This window comes from Melanotaenia boesemani, chromosome 8 (genome assembly GCF_017639745.1).
Source record: "Melanotaenia boesemani isolate fMelBoe1 chromosome 8, fMelBoe1.pri, whole genome shotgun sequence".
NCBI lineage: Eukaryota > Metazoa > Chordata > Actinopteri > Atheriniformes > Melanotaeniidae > Melanotaenia > Melanotaenia boesemani.
In genome coordinates, this window is record NC_055689.1 from 758,736 (window position 1) to 775,072 (window position 16,337).

A 16,337-nucleotide genomic window follows, 5' to 3' on the forward strand; every position below is an offset into this window, starting at 1 on the left:
TTAACTTGGTATCAAGCAAAGAGTACCAAGAGGAGTAACCACCTATTCATCATCTTCTCTGGCTTAAAAGTGTGGAAACGTTTTTATTTTTGTTAAAGTCCATTCATGCTTTGTTACCATTAGAAGAGGTTTTATAAATTTGAAAGGAAATACAGCTCAGCTTTGGCGGGCAAAAAGGGATTTCTAGGACTCGTTTAGCAAATTTAAAACTATTTATTCTATTCCTTTGTTTTAAAATCTCAAGTACCTAAATTCATGAGGGGAAAAGAGCACATCAACGTGTCCTTTAAAGCAGGGGTCATAACCTCACCAGGAAGACACCTAGAAGGCGGTGTCACTTGAATTCTCCCTCAGAGATGGGCCAGCAAATTCAGAAAAAACGGCCTAGAATTCATTTAAACTTTCTCTTTTGTAATGTGGTTTATGTGTGCGGTTTATTCCATTTATATTTAAAGTAAGGGACACGTTAGAGTAAACAAGTTAACCAGTTTGATTACTTCTGTTTTTAAAGGGATTTTTTAACGGAGGGCAAAATACAATCTTCCACTTCAAACTGTAGTCGACTTTCTAGATGTCTGCATGCAGATGCGGTAGGTAGGAATGGATTAAACTAATATTATTTTCATAATATTTGCATATTGTTTTCACTACTAAACAGAATAAAATTTGGTTTGTGTGTGTAAACCATAATTATAACAATTATTCAATGATATATTTAATATGTAGGTAGGTAGGTTATATTTTTCTTTTTCTTAAATATTTAAGTATGTTATTTTCAGTCTTGATATCTTAAGCAGCCGCTTAGTTTGCTTATGCCTTGGGCAGGCTCTGACTAAATTCATGTTTCATATAATCATGTTTAGTGAAAATAATTCATTATCTGTTTGATGTCATTTAGAAGCGCAGTTCAAAGCTGATCAAAATGTCATTTAGTTATACAACATCTGCTGGGATGATTGTACTTTTTAAACAGGCTTGCTGAGTTGCTAATGAAGCCCACATACTTGATTATGTTTTGAATATTCATTAAGGATTTTCTCTTGTCCTCCTCCTGCAGTTTATTGGCGGTCTCTGGTTTCCCTCCTATAAGAGCCACCCCGCGCGCTCCGGCTGGCATTGCTTCGTGAAGCAGCGGGCCGCCGGCAGGGAACCATCTTGACTGGAGTCGTTACTCTTTGGCAGGAACCGTGGGAGCGTTTTAATTGGCCGCCGTCAAACAGAAGGAAGTTTTCATTTCTCTTCGAGGTTTCATTGGAAGAGAAAGTCGAGGAAAATTAAGTGGAGATTTCTGTTCAACAAGTCAGTGTGTCGCTTTTATCCAAACAGACTAAACTCCCGACATCTTCAACAATGGCTTCTTTCAACAAAGGTCCAGCTTACGGCTTGTCAGCGGAAGTAAAAAACAAGGTAGGACTTTATATTTTTACATCACGCACACTTGTGATCTTCGTCTTCCCCATTTTTTAACTTTTATTTTCTTTCTTGTTCCGTTTCACCTGGCCTCCATTTTGATGCGCGTGCCAGGTTAAAACGTAAAGGTAGATGGATAGACTAAAACAAGATCGCAAAGTTTTATTTATTTACTTAATATTTCTTTTCAAATAACAAATTACTGATAACTTACTTAAGTTATGATTTATACGCATTGGTCTTGAATTTGAAGGTGTTTTTTTCTTGTGCACGAGACCAAGGTGAAGCCTTATGGGCGTCTCCCCTCTTAGCAGGAAAGTGTCGCTGTGGCAGAAAAAGAAAAGTCGCCCCTTTTCCTGCCCTCCTGCCCCGCATTGTGACCCGCATTAACAGATAATGTAATAGAGCTGAATGGCAGACGTTCTGCTGTTAGAGGAATATCTTCCACCTCCTCTCAGCCCGGTTTTCACTGCTCCAGAGCTCAGTAAAAGCTCCCTGGCTACGGCTCCAGAGACGTGGGACCCAGTTTGAGGGAAGCTCTTGGTTTATTTGGACCTCTTGATCCACCTAAATACCTGAGATGATGCCAGGATTAATTTCCTGACCCTGGTTTCCCATCAAGCTGCAGCCCTCTGAGAATTTTCCCTTTGTTTAAATGTAAGAGTGAAATCTTGAATGTTCATTTTTTCATCAAGTTGGAAAACGTGTGCAAGAAGTTTCTAAAAGTTTCCTCTCAGAACTTTAAGTCGCCTTAAATGTACACTTTTTATTCCGGATGTAGATGGTCTGGATGTGGCCGTGTATGGGTGGGACAGGGTCAGACTCCCTCCCTAAGATCCAGAAAAAAGCAGCAGGTTTCCTTTGGGTTCTTGAAGAGGAACTCACCTTCCTGCCATCATTTAAAAACGTGACACAGTTGCACATGAACTCCTCTGGCGTCCTTCTGGTGAAGCTTGGAGGTATGACCCGAGGTGAAGCTGGACCCACACAGTCCCGCCTGCTCTGGGGGAGAATTCCTGGTGTTCAGCTTGTTGTAAATTACAGCCACCGGATTCTTTGTGGGCAATTAAAATGGCTGGCGTGTTTTCTTTTTTTTTTTTGTTTTAATGCTGAATGAAGGAAATTTAATTAGAAGGCAGATGTACCAGAGTACAAGCAGCTGTGAGCTGAGCTCAGCCAGCTTCTAAGTATATGCTGGTTACTGTGCGGTTTCATTTGGCTCATGAGAGTCTGCATGGAGCTCAGTCCACAGCGCATCCTTCAGCAAAGGAGAAGTGGTGGTTCTGCTCCACTTCTGCTGTTTGTACAGCTTTCACATTCATGTCCTTGATTCAGGTCTTAGAACTCAGAGGAACGGCAGCAGGCCGGCCTTTGTGCCACGTTAAAGCCCTTCAACGTCAGCACCCCTCCCCTTTTTAGCAGCTTGTTTCCTGTGTTTCTGGAGAGAATTTAGCAGTTTACAAAACAGGAAATCCGTGCGTGTGTGTGTGTGTGTGGTGGCGTCGGCGTCACCTTTCCTTTTTATTTACAGGGATTGAGCAAGACAAAGACCCTGTGTGGTTAGAATTAACCTCCTTGTGGAAAATGAGTCTAAAATCAGCTTTTTTCTTTAGATTTCTGCGTGAACAGACGTTTCCTTCACGGCTGCTGACAGAAGCTTGAATAACACGCACTGTTTAAAACACATGGAACCTTTGACCTGTTCTCTCCAACCAGATCGCACAGAAGTACGACCCTCAGAAGGAAGAAGAGCTCCGGATCTGGATCGAGGACATCACCGGCACCTCCATCGGCCCTGACTTCCAGAAAGGCCTGAAGAACGGAGTGATTTTGTGCGAGTAAGCAGACGACGCATCGAATGTCGGCCGGGGTCTTCATCTGTTTCTGATAACGCTTGTTCTTGCTTTACAGACTTATTAACAAACTGCAGCCGGGCTCCGTGAAGAAGATCAACAAGTCTGCGCTGAACTGGCACCAGGTGAGCGGACGAGGACCCGCCTTCACCTGCAGGCCCTGGTGGCTGGTGGTGCTCGAGTCCGGCCACTCTTCTCTGCAGCATTTCTCCTCCTACTGATAGAAGTTGTGTCCTAACAGAACCTTTTTAAATATGAAATTGTTGTGATCTCAGCTGGAGAACCTGACGAATTTCATCAAAGCCACCACGGCGTACGGCTTGAAGCCTCATGACATCTTTGAAGCCAACGACCTGTTTGAGAACGGCAACATGACGCAGGTCCAGACAACGCTGCTCGCCCTCGCCAGCATGGTGAGTCCTGACCTGTCTGGCCTGCGTGGTCTGGTTGGAGGTGGTGCTTAACGTGGGTTTTCCTGCCAGGCCAAGACCAAAGGCTGCCAGTCGCGGGTGGACATCGGCGTGAAGTACGCTGACAAGCAGGAGAGGCTGTTCAATGAGGAGAAGATGAGGGCGGGACAGTGTGTGATTGGACTACAGGTAGGAAGTCTTTTTATCCATCTGTTGGCTTCAGACACATGAATCTGAAACATGTTCTGTGCAAGTTACACACACACACACACACACACACACACACACACATGTAGTCATGAACATGCCTGCAACCGTCTTTACAGCTCCGACTAATATGAACACCTCATGCTGTCCAGACATGGATGAAACACACTTCCTTCCCAGATGTCATGGCTAGGGAACAATCTTGCTAAAACACCTACACTAAGAAGACGTACACACACACACAAACACACACACACACACTTGTGGTGTCATGGAAATGCAGGCGGCGGTCCTCACTACCATACAAAAACAAAAGAACCTTTTTAGTTTAGGTTAGTCAGAGCGGGTTGATCTCTGGAGCCGGACAGAAAGGTTGATGTTAGGATAAAACGAGGCTGTGATGGGCCAGAAGATGAACGAGGGGCTCGTTTTAACCTAGTCAGCTTCTCGCTGCCTGAAGGACGGCGGCTCTGGCTGAACAGCGGGGCGGGTTGCAGTGTAATCCAGGTCGGATTCTGCTGGACACACCAGACCAACACGTGATCAGAAAACTGATGTTCTCTTTGTTTTTTGTCTCTGTCTGCAGATGGGGACCAACAAGTGTGCTAGTCAGGCCGGTATGAATGCATATGGCACCAGAAGGCATTTATATGACCCCAAAGTTCAGATCCAGCCCCCCATGGACAACACAACCATCAGTCTGCAAATGGGAACCAACAAGGGAGCGAGTCAGGTACTAGAAGAGAAATCCCTGTTTTTATGAGCTCCGGGGCGCCCATCGTCCCCGTCCTTCCACTGCTGTAAACTTGTGCTCAGCTGTTAACTCTTGGGTTGCCTGACGGCTGTAATGTGTGGCTTCAGTAGAATTCTGTCTGGTTTTTAACGTGAGGGAGGAGGACTCACTGAGGTTCGTGGTCTTTGCCCTGCAGGCTGGGATGACCGCTCCCGGGACGAGGCGGGCCATTTACGACCAGAAGCTGGGCACGGACAAGTGCGACAACAGCACCATGTCTCTACAGATGGGCTACAGCCAGGGCGCCAACCAGAGCGGGCAGAACTTTGGGCTGGGACGGCAGATCTATGACGCCAAGTACTGTCCTAAAGCCGGAGAGGTCCCAGAGGACCAGAACGGGGCGGGCAGTGGCCGCGACTACATCCCTGATTACCAGGATGAGGGTTACCAAGGTTACCAGGAGGAGGAGCAGGTGTACCAAGACGACGGGACAGATTACTGAGGGGGTGGGAGGGAACCTCGAGGCAGGAAGGTGGTTTATTTTTCTATCCGTAGGATGATGCAGCTCTGGTTTTAGGGCCAAACCGTTTTAGTACTGCATGCAACAGCAAGCAGAAATGTCGGAACACTTCATTTGTTGTTTCTGCTTCTGTTTAAAGTCACCACAGAAGCCAGTCGTCTGCCTCGCTGCCCATCAGACGGGTTTTTATTAGGATTAAATGTGCAAACCCCCCCCCCCCCCCCCTCTTTTTTTTCTGTTTTTATTGTCTCTCCATACAAATGTTTGTTGCATGAAGGGAATTCACAGAAGTGCCCCCCATTTTTTTTTCTTTTTAATAAAACATGAATCTGACAGAAAAATGGGATTTTTCCTTCATACGTGTTAAAGCAGCCGTGTTTCTGTCCCTTGATGAGCTGTATCATGTTGTATGTATGACAGGATCTTCATCCTTCAGTGTTTCTCCTGGATGAAGAAAACATTTTTTCCTTAAACTGTGTTTGAAACTCTGAGAGAGGAAATAGTTTCTTTGTTTGCAGAGGAGGAGGAGGAGGAGGGAAATAATACTCAAGTGAAGTTTTCAGCGTTACGCCTGTTTCTCTCGGTGAATAATGTGTAAATGAATCATTCTTAAATGTTGGCCTGTGAACTGATCTGTTTCATCATTTATGATATTTATGCTCAGATTTGTGATCTGAAGGGGGGGGCTGTTTTGTACTTTGACACAGAATAACATTTCATATTTTACTTTGCTCTTTTTCTCTTTTTTCCTTTTAAGAATCGTTCTGCCAATAGGGAACAAATGAAATGTGAGAACAGTTTAATAAAAACAAATGTGTTTTTTGTTGGTTGTAATGGCTGTTTCTGACCACTAGATGTCTCTGCAGGTCCGCTCAGACGGGCCTGGTTGGTCAGTTTCTAGATCTTTATTGGTATACTGGTTAATAATGCACCAAATCACAGCTGACCAGAGATTTTATTTTAACTGTAGTCAAATAATTCTAATTTACAGTGACAGCAACATAAATCATAATATACATGTTAAATCAGTGGTTAAACTACCATTTATCATAATACAGCTTTATTTATACAGAGCCAGTTTACAACAAACTCACCCAAAGACATGCTTACACATTCCAGTCCAATCCAGTTCATTATAATCCAGTTTAAAGATTCCAGTTTACAATAACTTCATACCAACCAGTTCATACAATACTGTCCTAGCTGAGGAAACCTCCATCGGGACCTGAGGCCTCATTTATCAAGCTGGCGTAGGAACAAAAACCGCCTTAGGCTAAATATAGTCAACATTTGGGATTAATAAAAACCAAACTTGACAGGAAAATGTTCCTACCTCCACAGCAACTCCGACCCAGGCGTACACACAAAAAACAAAAACTAAAAAATGGCGAAGGTCCAGAATAAAACCAGGAAATGATGTGAAATGTGAGACATTTGTACACAATCCACCCTTACCTTCCACACCACACGTTAGATATTAAAGCTGTTTGCAGAGATGAATAAAGACACATTCCATATTAATTCTCCTAAGAGCCACGGTCAAAAAACAAAAAAAATCTGGATGTACAAGAGAAAGGGAGATGATATTAAACAAGACCTCAACTGCTAAAACTTGTTCTGTCATTGTGAAACAAAACTTAGGTGATAAAATCCATTCAGACTAAAAAGGTGACAATCTGGAGCCAGCATGTTGCAGACAGATGAATGAGAATTAAAATTACATGGTAGCCGTGCAAAGGTGATCAGTCCGGCTACAACTTCCACACCTGTAGCTGTTCACAGCATTGATGGTTGGATATAAAACTGCTCCCTAGAGCATAAAGACGTATAACGGCTGATCTGGTTCTGCTGGACCATATGGAGCCAGACTCTGGAGGGAGCGGGTTTTCAGAGACCAGCAAGACTTACTGCCTGGATCAGGAACCATTCCAACCACGATGTGCTGTGCTGTTGGACCTCTCTGATGCTTTGGGCCCGGCTCTACAGAGAAACCAGGCCATGCTAGCAGGATCCAGGAGAAACCAGGCCGTGCTAGCAGGAACAAGGAGGAACCAGGCCGTGCCAGGAGGAACCAGGCCATGCCAGCAGGAACCAGGAGAAAGCAGGCCGTGCCAGCAGGAACCAGGCCATGCCAGGAGGAACCAGGCCATGCCAGGAGGAACCAGGAGAAAGCAGGCCGTGCCAGCAGGAACCAGGCCATGCCAGGAGGAACCAGGAGAAAGCAGGCCGTGCCAGCAGGAACCAGGCCATGCCAGGAGGAACCAGGAGAAAGCAGGCCGTGCCAGCAGGAACCAGGCCATGCCAGGAGGAACCAGGAGAAAGCAGGCCGTGCCAGCAGGAACCAGGCCATGCCAGGAGGAACCAGGCCATGCCAGGAGGAACCAGGAGAAAGCAGGCCGTGCCAGCAGGAACCAGGCCATGCCAGGAAGAACCAGGAGAAAGCAGGCCGTGCCAGCAGGAACCAGGCCATGCCAGGAGGAACCAGGCCGTGCCAGCAGGATCCAGGAGGGACCAGGCCGTGCCAGCAGGATCTAGGAGAAACCAGGCCATACTAGCAGGAACAAGGAGGAACCAGGCCGTGCCAGCAGGATCCAGGAGGGACCAGGCGGTGCCAGCAGGATCTAGGAGAAACCAGGCCATACTAGCAGGAACAAGGAGGAACCAGGCCGTGCCAGGAGGAACCAGGCCATGCCAGCAGGATCTAGGAGAAACCAGGCCGTACTAGCAGGAACAAGGAGGAACCAGGCCGTGCCAGGAGGAACCAGGCCATGCCAGCAGGATCCAGGAGAAACCAGGCCGTACTAGCAGGAACAAGGAGGAACCAGGCCGTGCCAGGAGGAACCAGGCCATGCCAGCAGGATCCAGGAGAAACCAGGCCGTACTAGCAGGAACAAGGAGGAACCAGGCCGTGCCAGGAGGAACCAGGCCATGCCAGCAGGATCCAGGAGAAACCAGGCCGTACTAGCAGGAACAAGGAGGAACCAGGCCGTGCCAGGAGGAACCAGGCCATGCCAGCAGGATCCAGGAGAAACCAGGCTGTACTAGCAGGAACAAGGAGGAACCAGGCCATGCCAGGAGGAACCAGGCCATGCCAGCAGGAACCAGGAGAAAGCAGGCCGTGCCAACAGGAACCAGGCCGTGCCAGCAAGAACCAGGAGAAACCAGGCCGTGCCAGCAGGATCCAGGAGAAACCAGGCCGTGCCAGCAAGATCCAGGAGAAACCAGGCCGTGCCAGCAGGATCCAGGATGGACCAGGCCATGCCAGCAGGAACCAGGAGGAACCAGGCTGTGCCAGCAGGATCCAGGATGGACCAGGCCATGCCAGCAGGAACCAGGAGGAACCAGGCCGTGCCAGTCCCTTTGCAGATGCTAACTGGGTTTCTAACCGCTCCAGCCCTGAACCGTCAGGACCCCAATCCAGCCCCCGTACTGTCATAGAACTGGTCTTTAGGACGTTAGCTGACAACAGTTTGCGTGATTCTGTTTTGTCTTTGATGTGGAGTAAATGGAATTAATTTCTTCCAACAAAGATCTGGAATACTGGCTGGTCTGACCACAGTCCACATTTCCACTGTGTGATGGTCTGTCCTAGATTCCTCCGAGTCCAGGGAGGAACTCTGGACCAGGTTAACACACTGCTTCTTTATTCTCAGTGACGTGTGAAGGTGAATTCATTCCCTGGTTCTATCAGCTGGTTCTTGGTGCCATGTATTGGATCAAAGCTGCTGGATGAGTGATTTAGACTTTTTTCTATCGTCTCTTGATCTGATATTCCTCCAGACAGGTTGAACAGTTGAATGATACTCTATACTATAGAAGGAGAAAAAGAAATAATTCTGTTTTTCAAAAGACACGTTTCTTGACAAATGGAAGTAGTTTTGCATGATTCCAGCAGTCTGGTGTATCAGGTAAGCGTCTCCTTAGAGCAATTACCAAAACAGCTTTATGACTTAGCATGTCAAGGGAAAGGTCCCAACAAAGTGGGACAGGTCAGGTCGGGTCGATTATTAGGGTTCCCTTTCTAGTTTTTATGTATGGAAACACAAAGAATCACGCTGGATTAGACGTTGATCGGGCACATCACTGGAAAAATTGTGAAAGGTCTGTAGTGTGTCTTTAAACTAGCCGAACATGTTAACATGACATGGTCAAAGCGGTCTGCTTGAGTAAAATGCAGTGTGAAGATTTTCCGATTTCCCCACCTAATCAGACCAAGTCCCCCTGACTGTCCTGGTGTGGATGTGCCCTAAAACAAAATGTTGTCATTTAAATCACATTTTCACTTATATACTCATTCAAATGTAGTTGTGGTCAACTGTAACATTTTCTGTTTCAACCTTCCCCATGCAAGTGTTTTGCAGCTGTTGCATTATCAATGAGCTAGCCTGCCATACAGCTAACAACTGAAATATTTCCATAAAAAACCTGCTTGAAAGACAGCTAAACAGACACATAATCAACATGATATATGTTTGATGAGTTCAGTTGCAAAGGAAGCTAATTATCAAAGTTATGCTGATGATACCCAACTTTATGTGTCTCTGTCACCAGATGACTGCAGTCCAGCAGACTTATTGTGTCAGTGTCTGGAGCAAATAAACACCTGGATGAAGGAGAAATTTTCTACAATTAAATGAAGACAAAACTGAGATTATTCATGTTTGGTAGCAAAGAGAAGAGGGTCAGCATTGGGTAAACACACCTGGAGACTCCAATCCATCCATCCATTCTCTTCCGCTTATCCGGAATCGGGTTAGGCGGGGGGCAGCTGCCTAAGCAGGGAAACCCAGACTTCCCTCTCCCTGGCCACATTCACCCAGCTCATCCGAAGGGATCCCGAGGCGTTCCCAGGCCAGCCGAGAGATGTAGTCTGTACCAGCGTCTCCTGGGTCTGCCCCGGGGCCTCCTTCCGGTGGGACGTGCCCGGAACACCTCACCAGGGAGGCGTCCAGGAGGCATCCTAACCAGGATGCCCGAGCCACCTCATCTGGCTCCTCTCGATGTGGAGGAGAAGCGGCTCTACTCTGAGCCCCCTCCCGGAATCACCGAGCTTCTCACCCTATCTCTAAGGGAGAGCCCGGCCACCCTGCGGAGGAAACTCATTTCGGCCGCTTGTATTCGAGATCTCGTTCTTTCGGTCATTACCCACAGCTCATGACCATAGGTGAGGGTAGGAACGTAGATCGACCGGTAAATCGAGAGCTTTGCCTTTTGGCTCAGCTCTCTCTTCACCACGACAGACCGATGCAGAGCCCGCATCACTGCAGACGCTGCACCGATCCGCCTGTCGATCTCTCGCTCCATCCTTCCCTCACTCGTGAACAAGGACCCCAAGATATGTAAACCCCTCCACTTGGGGCAGGACCCCATCGCAGACCCGGAGAGAGCACTCCACCCTTTTCCGGCTGAGGACCATGGTCTCGGATTTGGAGGTGCTGATTCTCATCCCAGCCGCTTCACACTCGGCTGCGAATCGCTCCAGTGCGAGCTGAAGATCACGTCCCGATGAAGCCAACAGAACCACGTCATCTGCAAAGAGCAGAGACCCAATCCTGAGGCCACCGAACCGGATCCCCTCAACACCTCGGCTGCGCCTAGAAATTCTGTCCATAAAAGTTATGAACAGAATCGGTGACAAAGGACAGCCTTGGCGGAGTCCAACCAGCACTGGAAACAATTCTGATTTACTGCCGGCAATGCAGACCAAGCTCTGACACTGGTCGTACAGGGACCGGACAGCTCTTATAAGCGAGTCTGGCACTCCATACTCCCGGAGTACCCCCCACAGGAGTCCCCGGGAACACGGTCAAATGCTTCTCCAAATCCACAAAACACATGTAGATTGGTTGGGCAAACTCCCATGCCCCCTCAAAGACCCCAAAGAGGGTGTAGAGCTGGTCCACTGTTCCACGACCGGGACGAAAACCACACTGCTCCCTCCTCAATTCGAGGTTCGACTATCTGACGGACCCTCCTCTGCAGCAACCCCTGAAAGAGCCTTACTGGGGAGGCTGAGGAGTGTGATCCCCCTGTAGTTGGAGCACACCCTCCGGTCCCCCTTTTTGAAGAGGGGGACCACCACCCCAGTCTGCCAGTCCAGGGGGGGACTGTCCCCCGATTGTCCACAGCGATGCTGCAGAGGCGTGTCAAACCAAGACCAGCCCTACGGCATCCAGAGCCTTAAGGAACTCGGGCGGACCTTATCCACCCCCGGGGCCCTGCCACCAAGGAGATTTCTAACCACCTCAAGCGACCTCAGCCCCAGAGATAGGCGAGCCAGCACCAGCTACCCCAGACTCTGCTTCCTCATCAGAAGACGTGTTGGTGGGATTGAGGAGGTCTTCGAAGTATTTCCCTCCACCCGCCTCACAACGTCCCGAGTCGAGGTCAGCAGCCCCCCCATCCCCACTGTACCACAGTGTTGACGGAGCACTGCCTTTCCCCTCCTGAGCCGCCGGATGGTGGACCAGAATCTTCTCGAAGCCGTCCGGAAGTCATTTCTCCATGGCCTCTCCAAACTCCTCCCACGCCCAAGCTTTGCCTTAGCGACCGCCGAAGCCGCGCTCCGCTTAGCCCGCCGATACCCATCAGCTGCCTCTGGAGTCCCACAGGCCAAAAAGGCCCCGATAGGACTCCTTCTTCAGCTTGACGGCATCCCTTACTGCCGGTGTCCACCAACGAGTTCGGGGGTTACCGCCACGACAGGCACCGACGACCTTACGGCCACAGCTGCGGCTGGCCGCCTCGACAATAGAGGCACGGAACACAGCCCATTCAGGACTCAATGTCCCCCGCCTCACCCGGGACTTGGTTGAAGCTCTGCCGGAAGAATGGGAGTTTTGAAACTCTTTCTGACCAGGGGACTCTGCCAGACGTTCCCAGCAGACCCTCACAACACGCTTGGGACTGCCAGGCCTGACCGGCATCCTCCCCACCATCTGAGCCAACCTCACCACCAGGTGGTGATCAGTTGACAGCTCCGCCCCTCTCTTCACCCGAGTGTCCAGGACATGCGGCCGCAAGTCCGACGACACGACTACAAAGTCGATCATCGACTGCGGCCTAGTGTGTCCTGGTGCCAAGTACACATGTGGACACTCTTATGTCATGAACAAGGTGTTCGTTATGGACAATCCATGACGAGCACAGAAGTCCAACAACAAAACACCACTCGGATTCAGAATTAGGGGGGCCGTTCTCCCAATCACTCCCCTCCAGGTCTCGCTGTCATTGCCCACGTGAGCATTGAAGTCCCCCAGCAGAATGAGGGAGTCCCCAGAAGGAGTGCTCTCAACACCCCCCCCCAAGGGACTCCAAAAGGGTGGGTACTCTGAACTGCTATTTGGTGCATAGGCACAAACAACAGTCAGGAACCCGTCCCCCCACCCGAAGGCGGAGGGAGTCTACCCTTTCGTCCACCGGGGTAAACCCCAACGTACAGGCGCCAAGTTGGGGGGCAATGAGCAGGCCTACACCTGCTCGGCGGCGCCTCTCCACCGGGGCAGCAACTCCAGAATGGAAGAGGGTCCAGGCCCCCTCTCGAGGGCAGTTTGTTCCAGAGCCCAAGCTATGCGTCAGAGGGTAGTCCAACTATATCTAGCCGGAACCCGCTCAACCTCGCTCACCAGCTCAGGCTCCTTACCCGCCAGAGAGGTGACATTCCACGTCCCTAGAGCTAGCTTTTGCAGCCGAGGATCAGACCGCCAGGGTCCCCGCCTCTGGCAGCTGCCCAGCTCACAATGCACCCGACCCCTATGGCCCCTCCCGTAGGTGGTGAGCCCACGGGAGGAGAGGCCCATGTCTCCCTTTCGGGCTGAGCCCGACCGGGCCCCATGGGCAAAGGCCCGGCCACCAGGCACTCGCCTCCGTGCCCCACCTCCATGCCCCACCTGGAGACTCGGGCTCTTAAAATCACCGACCAAGTTCGTAACCTGGGAGTGTTGATAGACTCAGACCTGACTTTCAGCAGCCACATCAAAGCTTCACTAAGAAGCTTTTTTACCAGCTCAGAAACATCAACAGAATTAAAAGTTTAGTCTCCCAGAAAGACCAGGAGAAACTCATCCATGCATTCATCTCCAGTAGACTGGATTACTGTAATGGTCTTTTAACAGGACTTCCTAAACATTTTAGGAACATCTGCAGCTCATCTAAAATGCTGCTGCTAGAGTTTTAACCAGGACTAGAGATCTGAAACACATCACACAGTTATAACATCTTTACACTGTCCTTCCTGTCAGTCACAGAATAGATTTTAAAACCCTTCTGATCATTTACAAATCCTAGAACGGTTCAGGCCCAGAATTCCATCTGTAATATGTTCAGAGAATATAAACCTAGCAGAGCAAAGACTCTGGTCAACTAGCCCCAGACCAGGGTCCAGACCAGAGTCCAGACCAGGGTCCAGTGGAACAGCAGCCAGGTGGAAATGAAACTTCCAGCAAACATAGACACCAGGTTAAACATTTCTGTTGAGCCTCTGCATGAAAATCTGTACACTGACTTTTAACTGATCTGTTTTTAATCATTTTAATGTAATTTATCATTTTATTATGATTTTATTGTGATTTTTGCTATTTGTTGCTGCCTTTTACTGCTTTTAATGCTTTCTTTCCACCCCTGTAATGCTTTTAAGGTTTTATGTAAAGCACTTTGAATTGTCCAGTACATGAAATAAACTTGTCTTGCCTATTTGAACATGGAGGTCTGGAAGTCTGGAAATATCACATGCTCTTTAGTTTTGCACTGTAAATAATGTCCAATTAAAAACCCAACACTTTACCTATATTTGAAACGACAACGGTGAAACTGCGACGCCTGCCGTTCATACACTGGACCAAGATCGGAAAGCAACTTAGTCCCATTCTAAAATCTCGCGATATCAGGCCTAACGAGACTTCTGGACGTTCTTTTCCACCGGATCGTCAGGCAAGATGGTAGGTGTTTTCACAAGCCACCGTTTTTCAATTTACAATCTCCAGGCATCTAAATCTCTGTGTGTCCAATTGGCGCATTTATTTACACCTTTCAGAAGTTATGAATGTGTACTTGCCTTTCTAGTGAAAATCGATGCTCATAGTTAGAAATAAAATTGTTTAGTAGCCTTGTTTAGCTAGCGTGAAGGCCGTTTGTGGCTAAGCTAAACCGGTGGTCTGCCGAGGCTGAAAATGTGTGTAATACCATTGTTAACTTAAAATAATTCTTTGTAGATTTTTTTTTCCTAAACGACTGCAGTCTTAGTGGTGGTTAAACAATGTTATGCTTTAAATGCTAACCGGTAATGCTATCATGCTGACCGAGAGTGATGCTCTCTTCCAGGCGGACACTGAGATCAAGAAGAAGCGTACCTTTAGGAAGTTCACCTACAGGGGTGTGGATCTGGACCAGCTTCTGGACATGTCTTAGTGGGTGACACATTATAGTTTGTTCCATAGGAGCCACTTTATTAAATTATTTAACATACCTACAAATGTAGTCTTACAGTTATCAAACATGTATGTAGCTACAAAGTTGTGAAATAATTTTCTGCCTTTTAAAATGGTGATTCTGGAATGACAGCATTGAGATGAATTATGAAAGATAGACTTCATATTTCAGTAAAGCAGCTTTTAGCTGTTGGGAAGCCATCTGTTGCTGACAGTATACCTGCTCCCAGTCTTTTGACAGTAGTCCATTTGTTGTTTGCAGATATAGTGTGACCCTAATAATGACCAGGAGTCCCCCCTGCTTCTGTCTTTTGTAGTGAGCAGCTGATGCAGCTGTACTGCGCTCGCCAGAGAAGGAGGCTCAACCGTGGCCTGCGCCGCAAGCAGCAGACCCTCCTCAAGCGTCTCCGCAAGGCAAAGAAGGAAGCTCCTCCCATGGAGAAACCCGAAGTGGTGAAGACCCACCTGAGGGACATGGTCATCCTGCCTGAGATGGTCGGGTCCATGGTTGGAGTGTACAACGGCAAGACTTTCAACCAGGTTGAAATCAAGGTGAGGTGCCGATGGTTCTTTGGGATCAAGATTTTTGAGTTTTAGAATATTGTAGGCCGTTGTTTTCCTTCCTCAAGTTGTATTTTGACAAAAGAATGCACAAGTTTAATATCTTGTTTGATAATTGACATAATTGCTGTAAACTTTCAGCGTCATGATTCTCATTCACTTTGCTCACAGTTTTATTCATTTTATTTAACCTTTGTTTTATCAGGTAGATTTTTGAGATGCAGTTATCTCTTACGATCTTGGCCCAGCAGACATAGCAGTAAGAAAAATGAGAGGAGTCACACAGGACAACTTGTTGTAGATAACAATATTAAAACACACATTAAGACAAAGAACATTCACCAGGTCAAAGCACCTGCTCATTCCTTACCTCCCAGCAGCTTGTCTGTGACAGGTTTTAAACTGAGGGAGACTAAAGTCTGAGAATCTTTAATGTTTCAGTAATTCTGTAGTTGAAAACATGGCTGCGTACATGCTGTGTTTAAGGACTTTAGAGGTCATGATGCACAAATGTGTATTCATAAACCGGCAAGAATCAGATCTGTGATTACATGGATGTAAGTAAAACTTGAGATGAATATTTGCACAATATTCTGCAAAGAATTTGAAGAATAGCACAAGTTTTAATCCTTTAAAATAGACCAGTAACATTAGCACAAGTATTCATTGTGAAGCAAAGATGCTCTCCAGTTCAGCTTTCTATATAAGCCTATGACTGAATAGTAGCTTCTAATTATTGTACAACAGTTGAACCCAAACATCTCTGGCTCCTAGTTTTAGGTACTTATCATTTCTGTAATTTCTCAAGCACACCTGCTCTCCACTTTCTTCCACCTGTCCTCTGTAAATACCGCTGTCCATTAAAGATCCTCTCAGGCTTGTCATTTTGTAGGTTTGAAATGCACAAAGTTCTGAATTGAGTTTAATCAGTTTTTTTATTTTTATTAAAAGCTGTTCTTACATCTTGTACTGTCATGTACTTAAATGTATATAATCTACCTACCTAGTTTGTTTGATTAATAACCAAATGATTTTTCCTCTCCACAGCCTGAGATGTGTGGTCACTACTTGGGAGAGTTCTCCATCACATACAAGCCAGTCAAGCACGGTCGCCCTGGTATTGGAGCCACACACTCTTCCCGTTTCATCCCTCTCAAGTAGAATGGCTGTATTTGTATAAAATAAAATAAGGAACTGGGTTTCTCTGACTTGTCTGGC

At 47.5% G+C, this 16,337-nt stretch overlaps 3 protein-coding genes across 3 annotated transcripts; all 3 read left to right on the plus strand.

Annotated features, from left to right (window-relative positions):
* The first annotated feature begins 1,178 nt into the window (after nucleotides 1–1,178).
* cnn2 (calponin 2) lies at nucleotides 1,179–5,962 on the plus strand. The gene is made up of 7 exons (XM_041992115.1): nucleotides 1,179–1,407; nucleotides 3,127–3,248; nucleotides 3,322–3,388; nucleotides 3,539–3,676; nucleotides 3,746–3,862; nucleotides 4,467–4,613; nucleotides 4,810–5,962. Exons 1-7 carry the CDS (start codon nucleotides 1,351–1,353, stop codon nucleotides 5,113–5,115), a joined length of 954 nt encoding a protein of 317 aa, XP_041848049.1. The 5' UTR covers nucleotides 1,179–1,350; the 3' UTR covers nucleotides 5,116–5,962.
* Nucleotides 5,963–6,990: 1,028 nt separating this feature from the next.
* LOC121644298 (protein piccolo-like) lies at nucleotides 6,991–8,670 on the plus strand. Its single transcript, XM_041992162.1, has 2 exons — nucleotides 6,991–7,548; nucleotides 8,209–8,670. The coding sequence occupies exons 1-2, from the start codon at nucleotides 6,991–6,993 to the stop codon at nucleotides 8,569–8,571; spliced, it is 921 nt and encodes a 306-aa protein (XP_041848096.1). The 3' UTR covers nucleotides 8,572–8,670.
* A 5,290-nt stretch (nucleotides 8,671–13,960) lies between these two features.
* rps15 (ribosomal protein S15) lies at nucleotides 13,961–16,327 on the plus strand. Its single transcript, XM_041993378.1, has 4 exons — nucleotides 13,961–14,069; nucleotides 14,452–14,537; nucleotides 14,876–15,110; nucleotides 16,167–16,327. Exons 1-4 carry the CDS (start codon nucleotides 14,067–14,069, stop codon nucleotides 16,278–16,280), a joined length of 438 nt encoding a protein of 145 aa, XP_041849312.1. The 5' UTR covers nucleotides 13,961–14,066; the 3' UTR covers nucleotides 16,281–16,327.
* Nucleotides 16,328–16,337: the final 10 nt, after the last annotated feature.